Source organism: Zingiber officinale, chromosome 7B (assembly GCF_018446385.1).
Source record: "Zingiber officinale cultivar Zhangliang chromosome 7B, Zo_v1.1, whole genome shotgun sequence".
Taxonomy (NCBI): Eukaryota; Viridiplantae; Streptophyta; class Magnoliopsida; order Zingiberales; family Zingiberaceae; genus Zingiber; species Zingiber officinale.
In genome coordinates this window covers 43,351,143-43,373,635 of record NC_055999.1, presented here as the reverse complement: position 1 = coordinate 43,373,635, position 22,493 = coordinate 43,351,143, and the positions used below count along the sequence as shown (strand labels likewise).

Genomic DNA, 22,493 nt, shown 5'->3' with positions numbered 1-22,493 from the left:
GTGTCCGAATGAGTCTTGTGTATACAAAAAGAGTGACGGAAACGTCGTGGTATTTCTTGTACTATACGTAGATAACATTTTGTTAATTGGCAACAATGTCAAGGTGTTATCAGACGTAAGGGTATGGTTGTCCAAGCAATTTGATATGAAGGACTTGGGAGAATGCGGACATATTCTTGGGATCAAAGTAATAAGGGATCGCAAGAAAAAAATATTATGTTTATCCCAACCTTCATACATTGATACAATCCTTGCTCGTTTTAGCATGCAAAACTCCAAGAAAGGTTTCTTACCTTTTAGGCATGGAGTACCCTTATTTTTAGGCATGGAGTACCCTTATCTAAAGAGATGTCTCCTAAGACATCAAAGGAGATAGAAGACATGAAGGCAGTTCCTTATGCTTCGGCTGTGGGAAGCCTAATGTATGCAATGCTATGTACGAGACCAGATATCTGTTTTGCCGTGGGCATGGTTAGTAGATATCAAAGTAATCCAAGACAAGGACATTAGACTGCGGTAAAGCATATATTAAAGTACCTGAGAAGGGCTAGAGATTATATGCTGGTTTACCAAGCAGACGATTTGCTCTCTGTGAGTTACACGGATTCGGACTTCCAATCAGATAGGGATAATAGTAAGTCTACCTTAGGTTATGTGTTTACTTTGGAAAGTGGAGTCATATCATAGAGGAGTGTTAAGAAGAAATGCGTTTCGGACTCTACCATGGAAGCTGAGTATGTGGCAACCTCTGAGGCAGCCAAAGAAGCAGTATGGCTTAGGAACTTTCTAATGGACTTAGATGTGATTCCTGATTTGCCCAAAATTATCACAATTTATTGTGATAATAGTGGTGCACTAGTAAACTCGAAGGAACCACGAGCCCATAAGGCAAGTAAACACATTGAACGCAAGTACCATCTAATACGAGACATCGTAAAGCGAGGAGAAGTTGTTGTCGCCAAGATTACATCAACAGATAACCTGGCAGATCCTTTCACTAAGGCCCTTCCGGTGAGAACTTTTGATCGGCATGTTGAGGGGATGGGAATCAGATGTATGGTAGTGTATATGGCAGCATAGTCTTTTAGTATAAGTGGAAGATTGTTAGAGTGTATATTAAAAGTCTAGCTTTTTGTAAACATTTATTTTATGAAATAAGAATCACATTGGTCAAATGTATGCATTTATGTTAAATGTAGTTGTCCATTTAATTTATATTGTAGATAACATGGTGTTTGGTGTGACACAGAAGATCATGTTATCAGTTTCTTATAAATTATAAATAGTAGCTCACGACCAAAATGGAAATAGACAAACCATTGGAATGGTCGTAGTGTAATTTGGTATTAGTTTATCTTGACTATAAAATTACACTAGTGCACTTAGAGTGCATTGAGTAGGATCATTTGAGGTTGTTCTTTTTATACTGACTGCATAAAAGAACAAAACCTCAGTTATTATAGTAGTATGTACTCTTAATCCCGATATAACAACAAGCACGTATACTTAGTATTTATTTCTTTGACTTATCAATGGGTGAAATTTAGCTAATTAAGTCAAAAGGCCCGATAGGTTGGAAAATAATATTATTTATATGATGTGTTATTGGTTATAGAAGGAAACTGTGTCCTAGTGATCTAAGTTGATGATGTTCCCAAGATGAGCTCATAAGGATTGTCATGTAAACCCTGCAGTTGGACTTAGTCCGACATGACAATAAAATTGAGTGGTACTATTTTTGGAGCTAGATATTAATTGAGTGAGTGTCAGTAACTCATTTAATTAATGGACATTCGATATCTTAAACACTTGATTAACACACTCATGATAAGAGAGAGTCCATAATGTAATTTGGGATTGGTGCGGTAGTTCAATAGTAGCTCTTTAGTGGTATGAGGTATTATTGATGAACTTGAGTTGGGTATTCGAGGCGAACACGGGAAATTCAAGATCATCGGGAGACCAAAACCAATTCCTCCTCTCGGTCCCTATTGTAGCCTCTTATATGAAGTCTTATATCCACCCAAAGACTAGCCTCTTAGCCCATGCTAGGGGCCGGCCCCTATCTTTGCTTGGAGCCCAAGCAAGAGGCCGGCCAAGCCAAGCTTGGAGCTAGAGCTAAGGTCGGCCAAGCCTCGCTTGGTGCCCAAGCAAGGGGTCGGCCAAGTAAGGAAAGGAAAGGGGAATTTTATTGAAAATAAAATTTTGATAAAACCTTTCCTTTTATGTTTTTATCCACATGGTTTTAAAAGAGAATTTTAAATTTTAAAATCTTTCCTTTTATAGGTTTTCTACAAAGGATTAAAAGAGAGATTAGATATTTTTCCTAATTTGTAGATATCTATAATGTTAAAAGAAATATTTTAATTTTTAAGAAAACTTTTCTTTTTTGTAACCATGATATAAAAGGAATTTTATTTTTAAAAAATTTTATCTTTTATAGATATCCATAAAAGGATTTAAAAGAGAGAGATTTTAATTTATAAAACATTCCTTTTATAGCTAACCGCATAAGGGATGTTTTAAAAGAGAGATTTTAATTTTTGTTTAAAATCTTTTCTTGATTATTTAAAAATGTTGTGGCCGGTCATATAGAGGAATAAAAGGAAGTTTTATTTTTTTATAAAACTTTCCTTTTTTGGATTCACCAAGGATTATAAAAGAGAGGTAAAGGATGCCTTCAAGAGATACAACCCTCTTCTATTGTTCCTCTCTTCCATCCTTGGTGGTCGGCCCTCTCTTCTTCTCCTTTTCTTCTTCTTGGTGGCTGGCGGCTGGCGGCATCAACCCTTGTGGAGCTCTTGGTGGCCGGTTGTTTGGAGGTGAAGAAGTAGAGAAAGAAGGCATTGTTTTCTAGCATCCCTTGAGCATTGTGGTGGTGGCCGAAACTTGAAAGAGTAGAAGGTTTTGGTGGATTTCTTCTTGGTAGATCGTCGCCCACACGATGTCCAAGAGAAGGAGAGGAATACAATAGAAGATCAAGAGGTTTTTGTTTACAAAGAAAGGTATAACTAGTTGTTTTATTCCGCATCATACTAGTTTTGCTTTGTATGGATTTTGAAATACCAAACACAAGAGGCTATTGGTTTTAGGCAATCAATTTTATATTTCGATTTTGTGTTTCTTTTGTTTTTCGATCTTGTGATTTGATTGTTTTTAGTGGAAACCTAGAGTTACTATAAGGGGATTAAATATTAAATTTCTTTGGAAGGTTTTGTCTAGGAAGTGGTGGATGATCCCATAACCAAGAAGGCCTAGTGCCTCGCCATGTTTACCCTAGAAGCCGATCTTTGAAATAAATATTTAATCAACTTTGTAACATCGGTGGATTTGGATTAATAATGTTAAGCATCGTTTGCGATCCAAGTCTAAACCTCTAAGAACAGATAAGTTGAACTTGGAATCAATAATGTTAAGTTCTGTTTGCGATTCCAAGTTTAATTTTTAAAGAACACAATAGGTTGTTAGGAAAGGTTCGGGACTTGTACAAAATTTTTGTACAGAGAACCAGTACGATATTCTGAGTAGCAACCAACAAGTAGCATATAGAGGATAAAAGGAGTCGTTTGGAGGTCATGTCCGCTAGTCTCACATCACTTCGAGAGATTTTCATGTTGTTTCGTTTTGCATTTGCTTGCACTTTAGATTTTTCAAACTAGTTTCATATAATAATTGACTTATGTGTGGATTATGGTCTTGTTGGATTTTTTTTTATATTAGTTACGGTAGTTGTTATGTACTTATGTTTAAGTCGTGTTGGCACGTAGTCTATTAAATTTATGTTTGAATGGTTTTTTGTATATTTTTACAATTGTTAGTTGGATCTTATTATCTTGCGTGGTTGTACTTGTATAACTATGTATTTATGTATCATATTGTATCTACCATTGTCACAAGGGGATGTCGTCCGTTTTGTCAAACATATATACCTCCGGGGCGTGACACTTTGGGTCCTTTAGGTTTGACAATTATATATGAGGTTGAAAGTCTTCATGACTTTGATTGTCTCGCTCGGCACAAATAATGTCTCCTTCCCATGTATCATCTCTTTATTCCTTCAACCTCCAATCCATCACCAACACCATGTATTTTTAATGTTGGCACAATTATCATTCCAGTAAAGGCCGAAACTTTGACACGGATTGAGATTTTGAACCTTAGATTATCATAAGATTTTAACCTTGAAAAGCACCATTTTTTCTATAATGAGAATAATAGTTTTATCTAAAGATGAAATATTCAAGGATTTTTAGAAAAGTTTATCCAAATATGGTCAAAAATCTTTTTCATAATATGAATTTCATATGAGAATGATGACTTTTCCTAAGGTAGATCCGCTACCTTAGCGGCCCCCCTAGTGTCGGCCCCACGGATTTCTAGAGGTTTTATAGAAAAGATTTTCTGAAGTTATTAAAAAATCTGATCTAAACAAAGATCATTTTTAGTCAACTATGCAAATTTTTGTGCCACCAAAGTCGAATATAAATGTCCATTGCAAGTTAGAATTCAAATTTTGTTCTCTCATTGAGAAGTTTAACTAAATGTGTCCTTTTTTTCTACTAACCAAATAGCTATAGTGACCAACCTTTAGTCCTAAATCCAACAAAGAGAAATTTTTGATTGACAAATGTTTGGGTCAACCACTCTCCATTAAAGAGTAAACTTTGCTGCCTAAAATAGTGCAAGTCACGTAAAAATTTATTAATAAGATTCTAGTTCCTAGTGCTCCCAATTTAGTTGACTGAACAAAAGTTTTAGTCAACCAAGCGTGATACAAGGTGGAGACTAGTTTCAATTTCATCTTTGATTGATCAAAATAAAGTATTGGTCGCTTAATCTGAAACACCCAAAATATCTCTTTAAAGTTCCTAAAGAATTCTAAGACACTCCAAAAACACTTAGTAGTGTATTTGTTCAAATCTGCAACAAGGGTCTAAAACTCCCTAAATTAAACATGAGTGGTTCTCGATATTTAGCATAGAAAACAAGGAACTTAACCACTACCATTCTATATGTGTGATGATTTCAAGAATAAGCTTTGTAGGTAAATATAACTGATCATAGATGCTTGTTTTAGGTCTACCTATAAACTCAAAACAATATCAACAAGATGAAAATTTTAAGAAGCTTCACACTAATCTTTAAGTAGATTCATTCAAATTTAACATAATATGCGAGATAAAACATTGCATCGAAGACAAAACATTGTATACAAGACAAGGTCATTAGTCCAAACTGACTCAAATTGGTTGTCAAATATCAAAGCCACGTGATTAAACAAATAACAATTGCTGGAACCAGATTCTTCAACAAGTTTTAGGTGTATCAAGCTATGATTAACAAACCAAGATAGAAATAGTGTCATGCCACCTGTAAACACCCTTACCTATCACAAAATGCCTAAAAGATTGTTTTGATTATTTATTCTTTATTATTCCCAAATTCGTATCCCTTTGCTTCTGGAGCTACAAATATAATCTCATAGCAATTATCAAATGGAGTGTATTGCTAACTAGTTCTAAGCATCACCATAACCAAGAAGACTACAAAGTTCATGTTGAAGGACTCAAAGTTCATTTACAATGATCAAAAAACCACACATATAACAACATTCAAGAATGTAGTTCTCTCAAAAGCATATTATTTTGTGACATATCAAAAACTGTAAGTTTTTACCATCCCATTTTCATTAAATATCTTTCTTAATGTGTGTATTCATAAGACAGAGTAGTTGACAAGTTTAGTGACAAGGACAAAAGTCTCTTCTTGATTTACTTTTGGTTCAAGTGATGAGATGATAAAGATGTAGGTTTAACTGACAAAATATGGTGGGAAAATTTTTTGTTTGCAAAATCTGATTACAATAGTTACTAAAAGTTTGTTCTCTAAAAAGAGAGTTGGAAAGTACAATAAGAATAATCAAGTAACTTACAGGAAGCCACAAAGAAGCTATAAAAACTGCAGCTGCAAAGACGGATATACAAAGACAAGGCAAGAAGTATGGAAACCTACAAATATCAAACAAACAAAACTTACAATTAAAGGCATAGAAGTATATAACTTAGAATGAACCAGAACTAGTACCTTCCAAATAAAGAATCTTGTGAAAATATCTCAGGATATTTTTCTGCAGGCTGACAGACATCAAAGAAGAAAACAACAATAATATTAATTACACAATATACTAGTATAATGTTGATAAATATGTTTTTTATAACAAAAAAAATCATAATCCAATTATTGGGATTAAATCCATTCATATTTTGGATCACTTTTCATATGAGTGGACAAAAATAAATACAATTAAGGTATTGGAGTTCACTTATTGGTCATCAACCCATTAGTTGTATTAACAAAAGATCTTTATGTCATGCCATTTTCGAACTTCAAGACATGCTTGGCATGGTTTCCATTATGATACCACACAAATAAACCATATGACTCAATACTATTACTATGATATTTTAACAAGATGACAACAATCAAAGTGGCAATCTCTGTAACATCTACATTTGTAAATTGGGATCGAAATAATTGAACCAGAATAAGGATTGTCTCACATGGCATATTACGAGACCTAAGGAAATTACCTTCATATTTGATTCCTCTATTTCCTCCAAATGTGATTCTCCCTTTCCAGTCCTTTCTAGTTACATACACGAGATTGGCGGGCTCTAATTCAAAGAATATGTTACCATTCCATTTAGATCCACGCAAAGTATTGTTCATCTGCTTGCCCTTCTGTCTTTAGATCCTTTTGCCTCAATGGTTACTAGTTACTATCAAGGTTTAAAATTTCGACCCGCTGGTATTTCGATATATGACCGGAATGATACGGTTTCGGTATAATATCGTGTCAATACTGTTTCGACATATTTTTAATATAAAATTTATTAATAAAATATTTTTATTAATATTTGATCGATGTAGATATCTATTATTAACTTATATTTGAGATGTTGAAAGTTGAGTTTATGTTTTGATCTTATCTTATGAAATGTTAGTCGATTTAAGTTAACTAAGTCCATCAAAAAGGTTTAAACTATATTTAATTTAGATATACTTTGATCAATTTAAAATTAAATCTAATTTATATATAATAATTTAGTTTATTAGTAGTAATACCTTTTATAAAGTTAGAAATTATATTATATTTTTTTTATTTAATAAGGGAAAAGGATAACCATCTTTAAAGAGGTTAAGAGATTTTTTTCCCTCTATTTACGTTAAGAGGGTTTTTTTCTCTTTATTTATTTTAATGGAGAAAAAAATAATGAATGAAAGAGGAAAAAAATAGTAAGGAAGAAAAAAATTAATAGATAAAGGAGAAAAATTAAGAAAGGAAAATTTTAATAGGGAAAGTAAAATATTTGTTTAAAAAATAAAAAATAACCTTTACAATTAAAATAATAAAATTTAAAAATAAAAAAGCATGACTGCTAGCGCTAGTGTCGCACCCCAGCAGAGCAACCACAAGGTCACGAGGGTCACAACGACCTCCGCACCCCCACCTAAGCCACCACGAAGGTCACAGCACCCTTCGCGACCTCATGAGGCCGCTGCAAGGTCATGACGGCCTCACAATCGTGGTACCAATCTGCCGGTAGAACCGTAAAATTTGCCCGTGCTGACTAGACATGAAATTGGAAGTCACGATTACTACTAGTCTCAAGCTTCCCCTTCTTTGGCAAAATCTGAAGTAGATACCTAGAGACTTATGCACATCACCACTCTCCACAGGACATAGAGCAGCAAAACAAGTGGTAAGTATCTCTATTCTCTGACATACCTAGTGGGAAATAAACAATCACATTTCCAATAGACACCTCACATACAATAATTTCTTGCCTATTCAGATCTCCTATGGAATCAATGGAGCCATAACTTCTCTCAACCATATACTTCTCCATCCCTCTACCTTGTATTTAACACCTCATTTGTTATATATTTCTCCATTTTATTTAATCCATTCAATGCATTCGATAACACCTTTTGCCTTATTTTCCCTGAAAATTCGGTAACTTCTTTACCTTCCTTTTGTAAAGTTTTTCGAAACGGGGTGGAGAAAAACAACCACAAAAGAATATTTTTCCATCAGTTCATATATATGTTATGCTACAAACGAGACTAAAATTTATTTCCTTTTAGGGGAGTCCATACAAGGCAAGATGTCTTCCATGCTAAGGATCCTCATGCTAACAAATATCCACAGATTAGACGAAGGACAGACAGTAAACATAGCATTTAATAGTGAAGATTGGTGTAGCAAAATCTGCTTATACAGTGTCACTTACATAAAAGTTAGGCTTTGTTAGAGGCAGTTTGGGCAGAGTGGACAGGCACAACATCAAAGCAGATTCATGCATAAGCATGGACTATGAGAAATAGCACAACTCATTGTTTTCTTACGCTACTTACTATGTACAGTGTGCAGACCAAATTGTGATTGTGACATATGAGTAGAAATAGGGTGGCATGCACGCAATAGCAAGGTGGTGCAAGGCAGGCAGCATCACAGATACATAGAAGGAGAATTTTCTTTGTTCTTTTCTCACTAAACCATGTAAACATTACCCTTCTCATAAAGGAGCTTGAGGTCACAAAGCTTCCTTGATCATCACCGTTAGTTTCTTTTAATTATTCTCCTAAACAAGTAGAAAAATAATTCTAATTTTGAATTTTTACCAAAAAAGCATGCAGATAATATAATTATCTCAAATATTGAGACCGATTAGATGTGACACGTTTATCACATCAATCACGATATATAGAAGTCTGACCACCATGATCACACAACCTCAATGCTTAGAATATACAATAAGTCTCCTAAGCTCTTAATCTAAAAGTGCTAAAAAAAACCTTTCAACCTTATGAATCCTGTAGTGTGATCACCTATATGATGATTATATAATCTCTATAAACAATGATGATGAAAATTAGCTTCCCAAATTGAGAGGTGATGTGAAACACTAAATGATCTATAACACTTGTTGATCATGCAAAAATATATAAGAATATAATTGAATTTCCTAAAACAATTCTTCAAAGACTGCTTCAATCCACAAAAGAACTTCTAAAGTTACATACAAGAACATTCTCCGATGACTAATAACCAGGAGGTTTCTAAAACAGGGAGCAAATGGAATGTGTCCGCGCTAAGAATAAGGAAGGAGGTGCACCACTAGGAAGAAAGACCTATTAATAGTACACATCTATAGTAGATGATCCAAGTAGAGGAAGAGTCGCAATGTAGAGATGCGGCTTGGTCAAGGTTAAGTCATGGAGATCTAATAAAACTAGAATTAGGGATGTGATACTATGTGAATTATGGGGAAAAAATAGATAGTTATCCCTGAGCCCTCTACTTGTATGTGTTACAACAACCAAGCCATTATCCCACTAAGTCAGGTCGGCTATATGAATCCTTCTTCGTCATTCTGTTTGATCCCCTATTATAGCTTTATCTATATTTAAATAAACTTTATCTTATTTTATCATTACTAAACAAGTCTTCTTTAGTCTCCCTCTTCCTCGATTAATGTACAAAATTATCATAGTCTTACATTGGCTAACTGGGGCATCTATCGGTGCTTAGTACATGTTCATACCATCTTAAACGTATCTCTCGGAGTTTTTCCTCAATAGGCATAATTTCGACTCTCTCTAATATTCTCATTTCTTATTGTTCACCCTTATATGTTTGCATATTCACCTTAATGTTCTCATCTTTGCGAATCGCATATTCTGTTCATGTGCTCGATTCATAGCCGCTCTCATTTTGTAAAACTTCCTTTTAAACTTTTGAGGTACCTTATGATCACAAAGAAAATCTGATGTCTTGCTTGTTCCATGTTTAAAACATTTTTATTGACCCCACTATCATTTTGCAAAACTATCATAGATACTTAAAGTTCTATAACTTATCATCTCCTATTTTAAAAATTATCTTTTCAAGTCTACTACTACTAAACTTAAATTTTATATATGTTGTCTTTACTCTATTAAACCTAAAAAGTTTTATTTCTAATATTTTTCGTCAAGATTAGAGCTTAGCAGTTCCTCCTTTACGTGTCTCATCAATCAAAACAATGTCATCTACAAACAATACACCATGGTAACTTGTCTTTAATGTATTCAATGAGTTCATACATGATTAGTGTAAAAAAATATGGATTTAGACTTAATTCATGATGTAATCCTATCTATGGTTTAAAATCTCATGATGAACTGTCATATATGAGCGAAACATTTCATTCCTCCTATAGACTAGCATCAACAAGCCTGAGGTTCTGAGGTCCCGAGGCCCCGTGGTCGCCAAGGACGTATCGCATGAGGGGCACTGGCGACGCATAATAGGAAGGGGAGGGGTATTAGCCTTTAACTAAATAAAACTTATGTTAATAATTTCAATTAACTCCTAACTATAGGGATAATTTAAGTAGGATTAATTAAACCCTAATAAAACTATCCCATTAATTTAATATATATTTCTTTCTTAAATAAATTTATTTTTTTTTATTTTTAGTTAATATGTTATATTTAAAAAATACTGAAACTACATCGACATGGCATTATATGGTACTGAAATCGTATCGTTCCGGTACGAGGTCGAAACATCGGCACATTTTAAACCCTATCTTGATAGGAAATATTTTAATTAATCCGCTTTGAGTTTTACTCTTGTCATTACATTCTCTTATCTATCCTTAATTATTTTAATATACACTATGACACCTTCCTTTTTTTAGAATTCTCCACATAATTTTCCTCGGGACTCTACCATAAGCTTTTTCTAAGTGAATGAATATCATATGTTTGCTTCTTTTTATGATACTTTTCGATCAATTCCCTAAAAAGATGTATAACTTTTATCATCGACCTTTCAAGCATAAATCAAAATTGATTTTTGATCATCTTGGTCTCCTTAATCTTGTTTCTATCACTCTTTCCTAAAATTTCATGATATGGCTCATTAGTTTAATGTTCCTATAATTTGCACAATTTTATATATCTCCTTGGTTTTTATATAGAGGGACCTGCTTCCCTAAGTACTTGCATACCTCTATTAGAATATATTTTAATTTTGCATCTCATTCAACGCCTATTTTACTTTTGAAATTTAAATTTTCTAATACAAATTTAAATTTTTATATTTCTCTAATTTACTAAATTGTCTAAGCTAAGTTGGTCATCTAAACTTTTATTAAAACGTTGATGAAAATACTTCTTCCATCACTCCTTTATTTATTCATCCTTCACTAGTACCCTATTGGATTCATCTTTTATGCATCTTATTTGGTAAGATTTTTTGTCTTTAGCTATTCTATAAATGTCTCTCTCCTTCTTTTGTATCAAGTTATTGATACAAGCACTCGAAAGTTTCATTCTTGACTTCACTCACTTCTTTCTTGGCTTCATTCCTCTACCTGTATGTGTTAAATTAAAATAATATCTTCATCTATGCATTTTTACATAATCACAAAAAGGTCCTCCTTAATGTAAATGCATGACATTGGTACTTTAGAATTACTGATTCATGCACTGCCCAAGCAATGTAGGAATGTCATAAATGATGATATTTGAAATAATATTGTAGTATCCAAAAACCGTGCTTATTATCTCATAGTATAACTTATAGTGCACATAGCTTAACAGTTCCCTTTAGAAAATTCAAGTGATACATTCTGACAATGACAATAACTCAATAAGTACTTGAGAAAGTGGTAAACAAAACTTTGGCTTGGGCACTAAGATGCTCATAAAATTACACTAAAGCACCTGAGCAAAGAAGCCTCCAATAGCTGGGCCAATTATAAGACCTATGCCCCATGCTGTTGTCACCTAAAATATATAATAATCATTAATAAAACATAGATATTCCTGAATCATGTGCAAAGATACTTGATGAATCAAGAAGTGATGAAGAAACTACAAGTGATAATCCAAGAGCTTGATGTTCTTCTCTACAAACTTCTATAGAATATGCCTAAAACATAGAAAAAACAAAAATATCTCATTCACAGTTTAGTTTTTAGTGAGAATTTAATTAACATAATGAAAGCCATGAAGGTATTTCTTCATACATGCCTTTATTGGACCAAGTAGACCATTTAGTGATCCAAGAAGAAATCTTGTTGTAATTGCCATCCAGTAAGTAGTACTCAGCCCAAAAAGAGTGTTGAATACTATCCTGAAGTAGAAAGATTTACAAATAAATGGAAGAAAAAACTACAAAGCAAAAAATAAAATATACCACCACAATACTTTCATGGTAGATGATGATCAGCAGTAACGAGATTAAGCTATACTAACACTGCAACAAGACTAATTGCTATAACAGGTTTTCTTCCATGTTGATCGGCAATTATTCCCCACAATAAGGAAGTCAATGCTCTTCCAAGCATAAATGAAGCTCCTTCAATTCATAATACAAACTTTCAGTGACTTCTATTGATGTTGAAATTAAATGCATCCCAATTTCCTTTAATCAATCAATTGCAATATATTAAACAATCCCTTGTACAATTATAAGATACTCACCGACAAAACCTGCATAAAATCCAATATCTTCTTCTTTTTGGGCAACATGCAAGTCCCTTATCTAAGAGGATAAACAAAAATGAAAGAAGTTAAATCTAATTTAATCTTATTCAGATGTGTACAAAGCATTTTTAAACTTTCATCAATTATGTTCAACTATCCCTCATTAATCCCATGCTACAAATACTCATTTTCTATTATGAGGATAAAGAATGTCATTCATATTATCAAAAGACTATTTATCATCCATGCATATATCTAGGTGTTAAATCTAATCAATCCTCTATAAACAATATGATGCCAACGCATTATTCCTTTCTCATTCACTATATTAAACAAATGAGGTCACTCACAGTTAAGAGACTAAAGAGGAAAAAATAAAAGTCATGGTACAAGTGCTGATTAGGCACTTTCATTGCAGACACATTAAATATGAGAACTTGAATCTAGAATGGTCATTGCAATTGGTCCTGGTTCAACATCTTTAGATGTGCAATGAATTCCAATTGCCACAAGTTTGAATTTGATGACCATAGGCATTGCTTATATTACATTTATTTAGATGTTTCAATTTTAAATTACTCATAGAAATTTAATGTAAATCTTACATTTCAAGAATATTTAGAAGTATCCACTAAATTTAGTTTAGGAATATAGATGAAATTAGATTTCCTATTGTATATTGAGAGGATAAGGATCATTAGCTTTGTCTTATTGATATAGTATATAGTATCTACATTACTCCTCTCTCTCTCTCTCTCTCTCTCTCTCTCTCTATATATATATATATATGTATGTATACTTCTTTGCGAAACTTAGTTTTATATTATCTTTATGTAAGTTTTTAGGTCTTGGACAACTTGAGATTGTTAGATAAAGGCAAATAAATATATTTCTCTTTTTGAAAAAAGAACTTAATACAACTAACTCTAATTAAAAATCACACAAATAATTAGAATAAGTTTAGTGAAGCAATCATATCACCTTACGAATAGCAAAAGGAGTGTCATGTATCTGGTGGAAGCAAGGATTCTTGCAATGTCTTTGTAATATCAACCTCATAGATCACGATATATATGGTATGTGGTATTGATATGTATTCCTCCACATGTCCATCAACATGTCTTGATTCACCACTAGAATTGGACTTGAAATGATACCATCAAAATCGAAACCAACATAGTGTTATGGACTTAATTTTAGCACCACCCACTCGTGCAACACTTAAAGCAACTTATCCCTATAAAGTCGCTAAGTCTAACTTCTTAGAGATCTACAAAAGAGAAGTTAAGAAAGATTAAGAGGGCCTAAGAGATTAGTAAGTAAAGAGTCTTTACTATTCTTAAAGATGATTTACAAGTGAAGGAAATTATTTATAGGCATCTTCCTCCCAAATAGATGTTGCGATAAATTTGATTTAATGGTGTATACTATGGGTCTAGAAAACTCTATAAAATATTTTCATGATGAGAATATTTTAGAGAAATATTTAGAATAATCTCAAGGAAAAAGCTAGGAGAAAGACCATGAACCAAAACCATAAGCCAAGAGTCAGCCAAAGGGGTGAAATAATAACCACTCTTGGGAGCTTGAAATTTGATAGATTGTGAAATTCTCCCGCCACCTAAGTGTGTGACATCCCGAGCAATCTCTTTCTTGTAGTGCTTGATATGCTCAGTGAATTGCGACGAGGCATCCTCTCATTCCCAACTCACCTCACTATCTAGTAGATTCTTCCAATTTATTTGGTGTAGTTTGGAACCTCTCTCCTTTTAATTATCCTATCTGCAACAATGTACAAATCTTTATCGAAGGAGGTGACAATGATTGTTGATGCATGATCAAACTTGCCATCCTTGTCTTTGTGATAAGGCACTCATATGAACTTTGGCAAAAATTAAATTTGGTAAGATACCTTACCCACACATTTGATAATTGGGAAGGGATTTATCATATAGTGTTACCAGCCCCTTATGCACTTTCCATATGGACTTAAATTGTTGGGGTAGGATCCTTGTGCACTTTCCATATGGACTTAAATTGTTAGGGCAGGTTTTTTATTAGTGTCATGTTGTCTTCCTCGAACTCTACATATGGCCTCTTTTTATTTGCCTATTTCTTCATCTTCTTGACATCTTTGTCCAAATAAGCCCTCAAAATTGTAGATTACTAATGTGAGTCCTTGGCTAGCATGTGGATTGTTAGGCTCTTCCTGTTGATGCAAGAGTGCCCTAAGTGATTGGGTTCGACCTTGAATTTTGATGTTTGTGCAAAGGGTATAAGTTAGACGTGCATTTGTCTTTGATGTGTTAATGTTATGTAGAAACTTGATGAGACATACATAGAGCTTGAGGAGCTTGTGACTCAACGAGGTTGTGTGTGGATGATGGCGCAGCCAAGGCAACACGCTCAATGATTTGGAACTCCAATGGAGTTTAAAGAAGGTTAAATGAGGCATCCAAGGTATCACAGAACAAGAAATATTGAGGTGGTATTAGAGTAGCTCGTGGAAAATGACTTGCTATGACCAAATTAGTTGGCTCAATGGCTCGAGATCTCCTAGAGATTAGAGGAAAAATGATATAAGACATCTGAGGGACCATAGGACAAGTAGCATTAAGGCACAGCATTGGTGGTTGCGGGAAGAAGGCAAACTACATAGGTAAGTTATTGTGTCAACTATGAGAGTTGAGAGACATATATCCTTGGGAGAGGGTAAATCTGAACTTAGGCAAAGGCTTGATTATTAAGATGATTATAGTTAGGGCTCCAGTCAACTAAAGGTATTCCAATCAATTAATGCACTGAGTTGACTAAGAAGTCGATTCGAGAAGATCAGACAACGAATAGAATATTTTTATTTGTGACTAAATCAACAAGGCAGTCATAGGAACCCCGGGAGGAATCATTGTTCTGACAAAGATACACTACAACAATCAAATGGGTTTTTGTTTTGATAAAGATACATTGCAACAGTCAAATAACTTAAGGGTTTCATTGGAATAGTTGATTGATGGTGAATCCAATTGCCTCAAGTAGTAATTGGCAAACAAAAGCCTAAAGTGATTGGGAAGCGAATGAAGATAGGAATCTATGATGGATATATAAAGGGGGCCAAGAGAGACGTTTGAAGGCTAGTAAAATAGTGATTGTAAAATCCTTTAAGCCTTGATCTATTGTACTCTAAAGCTTTCCTCTCAATCTTTATTGTATAGTTCATCTTGTAAGAGGTTTATCAACCTCCGAAGGTTATCCGCGAAGGAGAAGATAGTGGGCCTTCGGGAATGACTCACTAAGGAGTTATAGGCTGTGAAGTAAGAACGAGGATTCCAAACAACATTACATTACCTTGTTAGCATTAGTATGCATTGGCTTGCTTGATGTTTTTATTTTCACTAGACAAATTATTTGTGTGACCTTACAAAAGCCTTAGCAAGAGTAGTATAAATTTTATTTGCAGATCAATTGTTATTCACTCCTCCCTTATCTATCCGACCATCTACTACACCGGTCCTAACATTCCCTTCATAAGTCGAGGCAATAACATTGGGTGTCATAGGTTGTTGCCCAATCATAGTCTCAAATGGACCCTTACCTGTTCATCACTTTGCTATAAGTTATAGGAGAATTGGGCTACATTTAGCAACTTTGTCACATAAGTGCTCACATAGTACCCAACACTCACATAGCGCCTTAAGTAAAGCTCAAGTAGCATGATGCGCTTAATTTTTCCATCGCTTGAGGGAGGGAAACTTGTAAAGAGATTTAAATCCATCGCTAACAATTTGAAAAGTTCGGTCCAAAATTGTCTAACAAAATGAGATTTAAATCCATCACTAACAGTTTTTCCATCGTTTTGTGGAGGTCCCCAAACATCATCACATGTCGAAGGAACAAGCATATTGACTCATTCACAGTGGAATTTGATGAGACGGAAATGAGACATTATGATACTTCCATACCCTTTGGACTTAGGTACGGTCATGATAAAATCAATTGAGACATTTTGTCATGACTGCTTTGGAATGTGTAGGGGCTCAAGTAGCCTCGGTGGGTGTTGCTGCTCCATCTTATCTTGTTGGCAAACAAAACAAATCTGCACATAAATCTCGATGTCATCTCACACTCGTGGCAAATAATATGTGTCACCATAAGAGATAGGGTCCTTGCCGTACCTGAATGACCAACCCACTTGGAATTATATACCCATGTATCCCGCATAACCAGCCCACTTGGAATCATGACACTCCTTGATAATTTCCTCCAACTTGTCATACTTGGGCAAAAAAAATTTGTTACATCATCTATCAAAAAGCATCGTGTTTTTACATCTCTAGCTAACTTTAGCAAATTTTAGGTAAGGGGATCGTGGTTTAATCCTTCTTTGATTCGGTCAACAAGTGTACCTTATGGTTGACTCACGTTAGCATCCTTCACTTTCCTACTTAGTGTGTCAACCACCACATTAGTCTTGCCACGATTGTACTAGAATTGGTAGTCAAAATCATTAAAAAATCTTGCAACCGAGCTTGCTTGGGGTTGAACTTCTTTTGAGTCTAAAAATAACTTGTGGCAATGTTGTTGGTTAAGGGACAAAATGAGAACTCAGCAAGTAATGATGCCATGTTGAAAGACACTGTATAGAACCTCTCGGTCTCATTTAACTTTCAACCTTCAAAGGGAATAGAGTATCCCTCTTGCGTACGATTCCATGAATAGCAAATTCTAAGGCATTAGTGTGTTCCTCAAATGGTTTGGTATGATCGAGCAATACCAACATTAGTTCCTCCATGATAGCCTTTTTCAACTCCTCAAATGCTAGGTGGCACTTCTCTTTTCATTGTCATGAGCGAACTTTTTTGAGGAGATCAATCAAGGGTGTGGCTCTAGTAAAAAGCTCTCGATGAAACATAGCCAGTAGTTTACCAACCCAAGGAATGAGCTCAACTCTGTAACCTTGGTGGATGGCTCCTAGACTTGAACAACCTTTACCTTGGTTTTATCCATTATGAGCTCCTCATTGCAGATTTTATAGTAAAAATACTCTGCCTCTTGTCATTTCTCCAGCTTCATACAAGACATTCTCACACTGCACTTAGAAGACTTGCTTAATGTGTTACATATGGTCTTCCAGAATTGTAAGCAGACAAGATAGAGGCAAAAGAGCTTATCCATAAGGGTGCAAAAAGTAGCCACTATTTGTAAGACCAAATGGCATAACAAAGAATTTAAAAGCATTGTACCTTGTTACACATGTTGTCCTGGGCTCATCCTATGCTACAATCTTTCCCAACAGATTAAAAAGAACGCCTATTAAAGGGATAGGGTACTTATTCTTGATAGTGATCCTGTTAAATACTTGATAGTCGATGCACATGCGGTGAGACCCATCCTCCTTCTAAAATAATAATACTAGAGTGTCAAAGGGAGTTTTGGATGGATGAACATAGCCTAGCTTTAGCAAGTATTGTGTCTGCAACTCAGCTAACTCAGGAGGTGTCATATGATAAAGTGTAAGGTGTCGTAACTGGTGGCTTAGTACTTGACTCCAACATAATGTGGTGATCTACCTCATGCCTTGTGGAAGTTTTATGGAAGCTCTTGTGCCATTTCATCCTTGAATGCTTCAAGCGTTATTGTATGGCCACCAAAACTAGCTCCTTGGAATTAGCAAGGAATTCCCTACCATTCATCTCCCAGATAGTGGCCAGATACCTTGGATTTGATTTCAATTCTCACTTAAATTATAGGGCCCATAGTGCCTTGGACTCAACCATGGTAGCTGTCACAGGGGTAAATTTTCACCTTTGAAACTCCTGCGCGGCAGTCAAGTTCCGCACTTGATTCAGCCTCCGAGTTGCACCACCAACGTGCTAGAGAATGCACAAGCCACGCACAAAGAAGACAAGCCAAACGTACAGGAAACTCCCAACCTTTTGTATTCACAAACAAAGGATTACAATGGCTCTCTTGGCAGAATGCTCATACAAAACTCTCTTGTGTCTTGCCTTTGCCACCCCCTTGCCTATTTATAATGCATAGGCAGGGTTGGTTTGGCAGTTTACAAGCAGTTGCATGGCAGTTGGCTCAACTGCCATGCCACATGTCCCAAACCGCCAGCCACCTCGTCGCTGCCTTGGCGCCATGTCAAAGCCAGCCTGCACCCTTGTGCTGTCCATGGTTCTACTCCATGGGCTTGGGCCGAAATAGCCCATTTTGCTGCATCCTTCCGTATGCTGCATTGCATGCACCCGCTGCATGCCATGGCTCACGATTTCTCCGAGCCATGCTTGGCCAAATGCTCCGATTCCGCGCGTCCGCTTCTTTGCATCTGTTTGCCACCGCCAAGTCGACCTCCCGCTCGACTTGTGCTCCGACAGTGCCCGCGCACTGCCACTTGTCCACTCGCTGCTTGGCATGTCTTGCGCACATGCCCACTTTGCTGGATCCAAGGAGCAACGAGCCAATCCTTGCGCCCAGCCATGCCGTCGAGTCTAAGGGGCTAACAAACCACCCCCACCAGAAGAAGTCGACGCCCTCGTCGATTGCTTCTGTAAGTATGCCTGGATTTGCTTCTCGAATTGCCACAAAGTAACATCTCTTTCCCATGTAGCCTCTGACTTGGGTTTTCCTTTCCACAGCACCAAGAATTCTGTCCTTCTATTCTTTTTGCTCATGCCAAATGTTCTGTGGTTCAGGATTTCCGCAACATCATCACTGAATTGCATCCGTACAACAGGCGGAGCTCTCTTGGCACAGCTTCTTGAGGGATCCATGTCATCTGCATGATATTTCTTCAAGAAACTTACATGAAATGTGGGATGTACCTTGAACCTTTCAGGCAAGTTCAACCTGTAAGCCACATTCCCAACCTTCTCCACAACTTGGAAAGGTCCGTCATACTTGGCAATTAGCCCACGGTGAGCATTCTTGCTGCTTATTCTCTTCCAAATTTGAGGAGTTAGTTTCAGTAATACCTCGTCCCCAACAGAGAATTCTAAAGGCCTTCTTTTCTTATCAGCATACTTTTTCATCCTTCTAGCCGCTTTCCTCAAACTGTCTTGGGCTTCCTCAAGCAACTCCTGTTTTTCCCTTGCATATCTGTAGGCTGCAGGGCATTTTCCTCCAGACTTTTGTTTTGCTATCTCCATAGGAGTTGTAGGTTGCTCGCCCAGCACAATTTCAAATGGACTCTTTTCTGTTGCAGAGGACTTGTGCAGATTGTAGCAAAATTGCGCACTGTCCAACAGCCCCAACCAGTTCTTCTGACTTGCTGTCACATAGTGCCGCAAGTATTCTTCAAGGACATGGTTTATTCTCTCAGTTTGCCCGTCCGTCTGCGGATGATTTGCTGTTGAAAACTTTAGGTCGGTCCCCATCATATTGAACAAGGCCGTCCAAAATCTCCCAGTGAATCGAGTGTCCCTGTCACTCACAATGTCATTAGGCAAGCCAAAGAACTTTACCACATGACGGTAGAATAATTCCGCAGCGACATCCGAGGGGCAAGCCGAAGGAGCCGCAATGAAGATGGCATATTTTGAGAATCTGTCCACCACCACCATGATGGAAGACATGCCGTCCACCTTCGGAAAGCCACTAATGAAGTCCATCGAAACAGAAACCCAAGGTTTCTCCGGAATGGGCAGCGGCTGAAGTAGTCCTGCCTCCTTTTTCCTTTCTGTCTTGTCTTGTTGGCACACAAGACAAGTTTTGACGTAGGCTTCTACGTCATTTTCCATCTTTGGCCAAATGTAAGAACGCCCCAATAAAGCCAGCATCCGCTCGACACCCGGATGTCCAGCCCATAGTGGATCATGAGTCTCTTTCAGCAACTCTTTCCGCAGACCACCCGCTGCAGGCACAAAGACTCTCCCCCCCTTGTAGACTAGGAGATCGTCCTCAATCCAGTACCGCCGAATGACTCCGTCTCTTACTTGCTGCACCAACTTCCCATAAGCTGTGTCACTTGCAGCAACAGCCTTTATCCTTTCCATCATATCAGATTCCACTCTAGAGATAGAGTAGAAAGTAGCAAAAACTTCCTTCCGACTCAATGCATCAGCCACTTGATTGTGCTTTCCAGGTTTGTGCTCCCAAGCAAAGTCGTACTCAGCCAAGAATTCCTGCCAACGGGCCTGCTTAGGAGACAACTTCTTTTGGGTTGCAAAGAAAGTGTTAGCAATGTTGTCTGTTCGAACAAGAAATTTCGTTCCCAGCAAATATACCCGCCAAACCTGTAGGCAATGTACTACTGCCACCATCTCTTTTTCATGGGCAGAGTACTTCTGTTCTGCCGCATTGAGTTTTCTGCTTTCAAAGGCAACGGGATGGCCTTCCTGCACCAACACGCCGCCAATGGCTCTATCAGAAGCATCCGTATGAACTTCGAAGGGCAACTCGAAGTCCGGTAGTCGCAATACAGGTTCAGATGCTATTGCTGCCTTTAATCTTTCAAATGCTTCCTTGCATGCATCCGACCAATCCCACCGCATGTTCTTCTTTAAGAGGTCTGTCAATGGGGCAGCCTTCTTTGAATATCCAGCAATAAACTTGCGGTAGTAGTTTGCCAAGCCCAAGAATGACCGTAGTTCTGGAATAGTTGAAGGGGTCTGCCACTCAACAATGGCAAGCACCTTCTTTGGATCCATCCGCACCTTGCACTTGCTGACCAAATGTCCCAAGAACATGACTTCTTGGCTAGCAAATTCGCACTTCTCTTTCTTCACAAAGAGTTGATGCTTCCTTAGCCGCTCGAGCACCATCCCCAAGTGCTCCAAATGTTCCTCCAAGGACTTGCTGTAGATAACAATATCGTCCAAGTAAACAACAACAAAGTTATCCAAGAAGTCGTACAACACCTCGTTCATTAAGTTGTAGAAAGTGGCAGGGGCATTGGTCAAGCCAAAAGGCATGACCAGAAACTCGTATGAACCATAACGAGTTACACAAGTTGTCTTTGCCTCGTCTCCTTCCGCAATTCTGACTTGCCAATATCCCGATCGCAAGTCAAGCTTCGAAAACCATGATGCCTTGCTTAGTCTGTCCAATAGATCTTGCACTAGTGGAACAGGGTACTTATTTTTCACCGTCACTTTGTTTAGGGCCCTATAGTCCACGCACATCCTCAAGTCGCCATCCTTCTTCTTTTGGAACAGCACCGGTGCACCATAAGGAGCCTTTGATGGTCGCACATGTCCTGCTTCCAGCAACTCATTCAATTGCTTCCGTAATTCCGCAAGTTCCAAGGGAGACATGCGGTATGGCGAACTCGCAGGAGGGACAGCACCAGGGACGAGTTCGATTTTGTGGTCGATATTCCTCCTTGGTGGTAAGCATCTTGGCAACTCCGAAGGCATCACATCTTCAAATTTCGACAGAATGTCTTGAACACCAACTGGCAGTTCAACATTCTGGTCAGGTTTTGCATCGATCAAGGCCGCCAAGTAAGTTGTTTCGCCTCGCCTCAAGCCTTTCTCCAAGGATATGGCTGATATGATGTTGGTTTTCCCCTTGTTCTGGCCCTTTCCGTAAGGATGCACAGCCGATACGAAGCACGGGTTGGACTCTTGCATTACCATCACTCCATCCAAGTGAGGCATAGGCACCGTCTTCGTCTTTCGTAAGAAATCCATACCAAGTATGATTTGGAAATCTTCAAGTGGAATCACCATCATGTTCGCTTTCCCCACCTGAGTGCCAACGGTTAAGGGTACGTTGTAAGCCATACCCACAACTGCTTGCGCCTTGGCATTCACCGACTTGATATATTTCGGGCATTTGCTTAGTGACAGCCCAAATTCTTGCACCAGTTTGGCAGATACGAAGGTATGAGTAGCCCCTGTATCCACCATTGCATATGCACTTTTCCCGTTCAGCATCACAGAAACGTGCAGAAGTTGAGAATGAGCCCGCACCATGTCCTCTGACATATTGGTTAGTAATTCAAGGGG

At 37.1% G+C, this 22,493-nt stretch overlaps 1 protein-coding gene across 1 annotated transcript in view; it reads right to left on the bottom strand.

Annotated features, from left to right (window-relative positions):
- Positions 1–22,493, bottom strand: part of LOC122005710 (protein ZINC INDUCED FACILITATOR-LIKE 1-like) — a 99,541-nt gene that overhangs the window by 65,874 nt on the left and 11,174 nt on the right. Inside the window, exons 3-9 of the mRNA XM_042560846.1 lie at positions 12,541–12,601; positions 12,313–12,415; positions 12,088–12,190; positions 11,933–11,986; positions 11,779–11,841; positions 6,085–6,134; positions 5,933–6,008 (exon numbers count right to left, since the gene is read on the bottom strand). Coding sequence (XP_042416780.1) covers positions 5,933–6,008; positions 6,085–6,134; positions 11,779–11,841; positions 11,933–11,986; positions 12,088–12,190; positions 12,313–12,415; positions 12,541–12,601 — 510 coding nt within the window. The remainder of the gene's footprint in view (positions 1–5,932; positions 6,009–6,084; positions 6,135–11,778; positions 11,842–11,932; positions 11,987–12,087; positions 12,191–12,312; positions 12,416–12,540; positions 12,602–22,493) is intronic.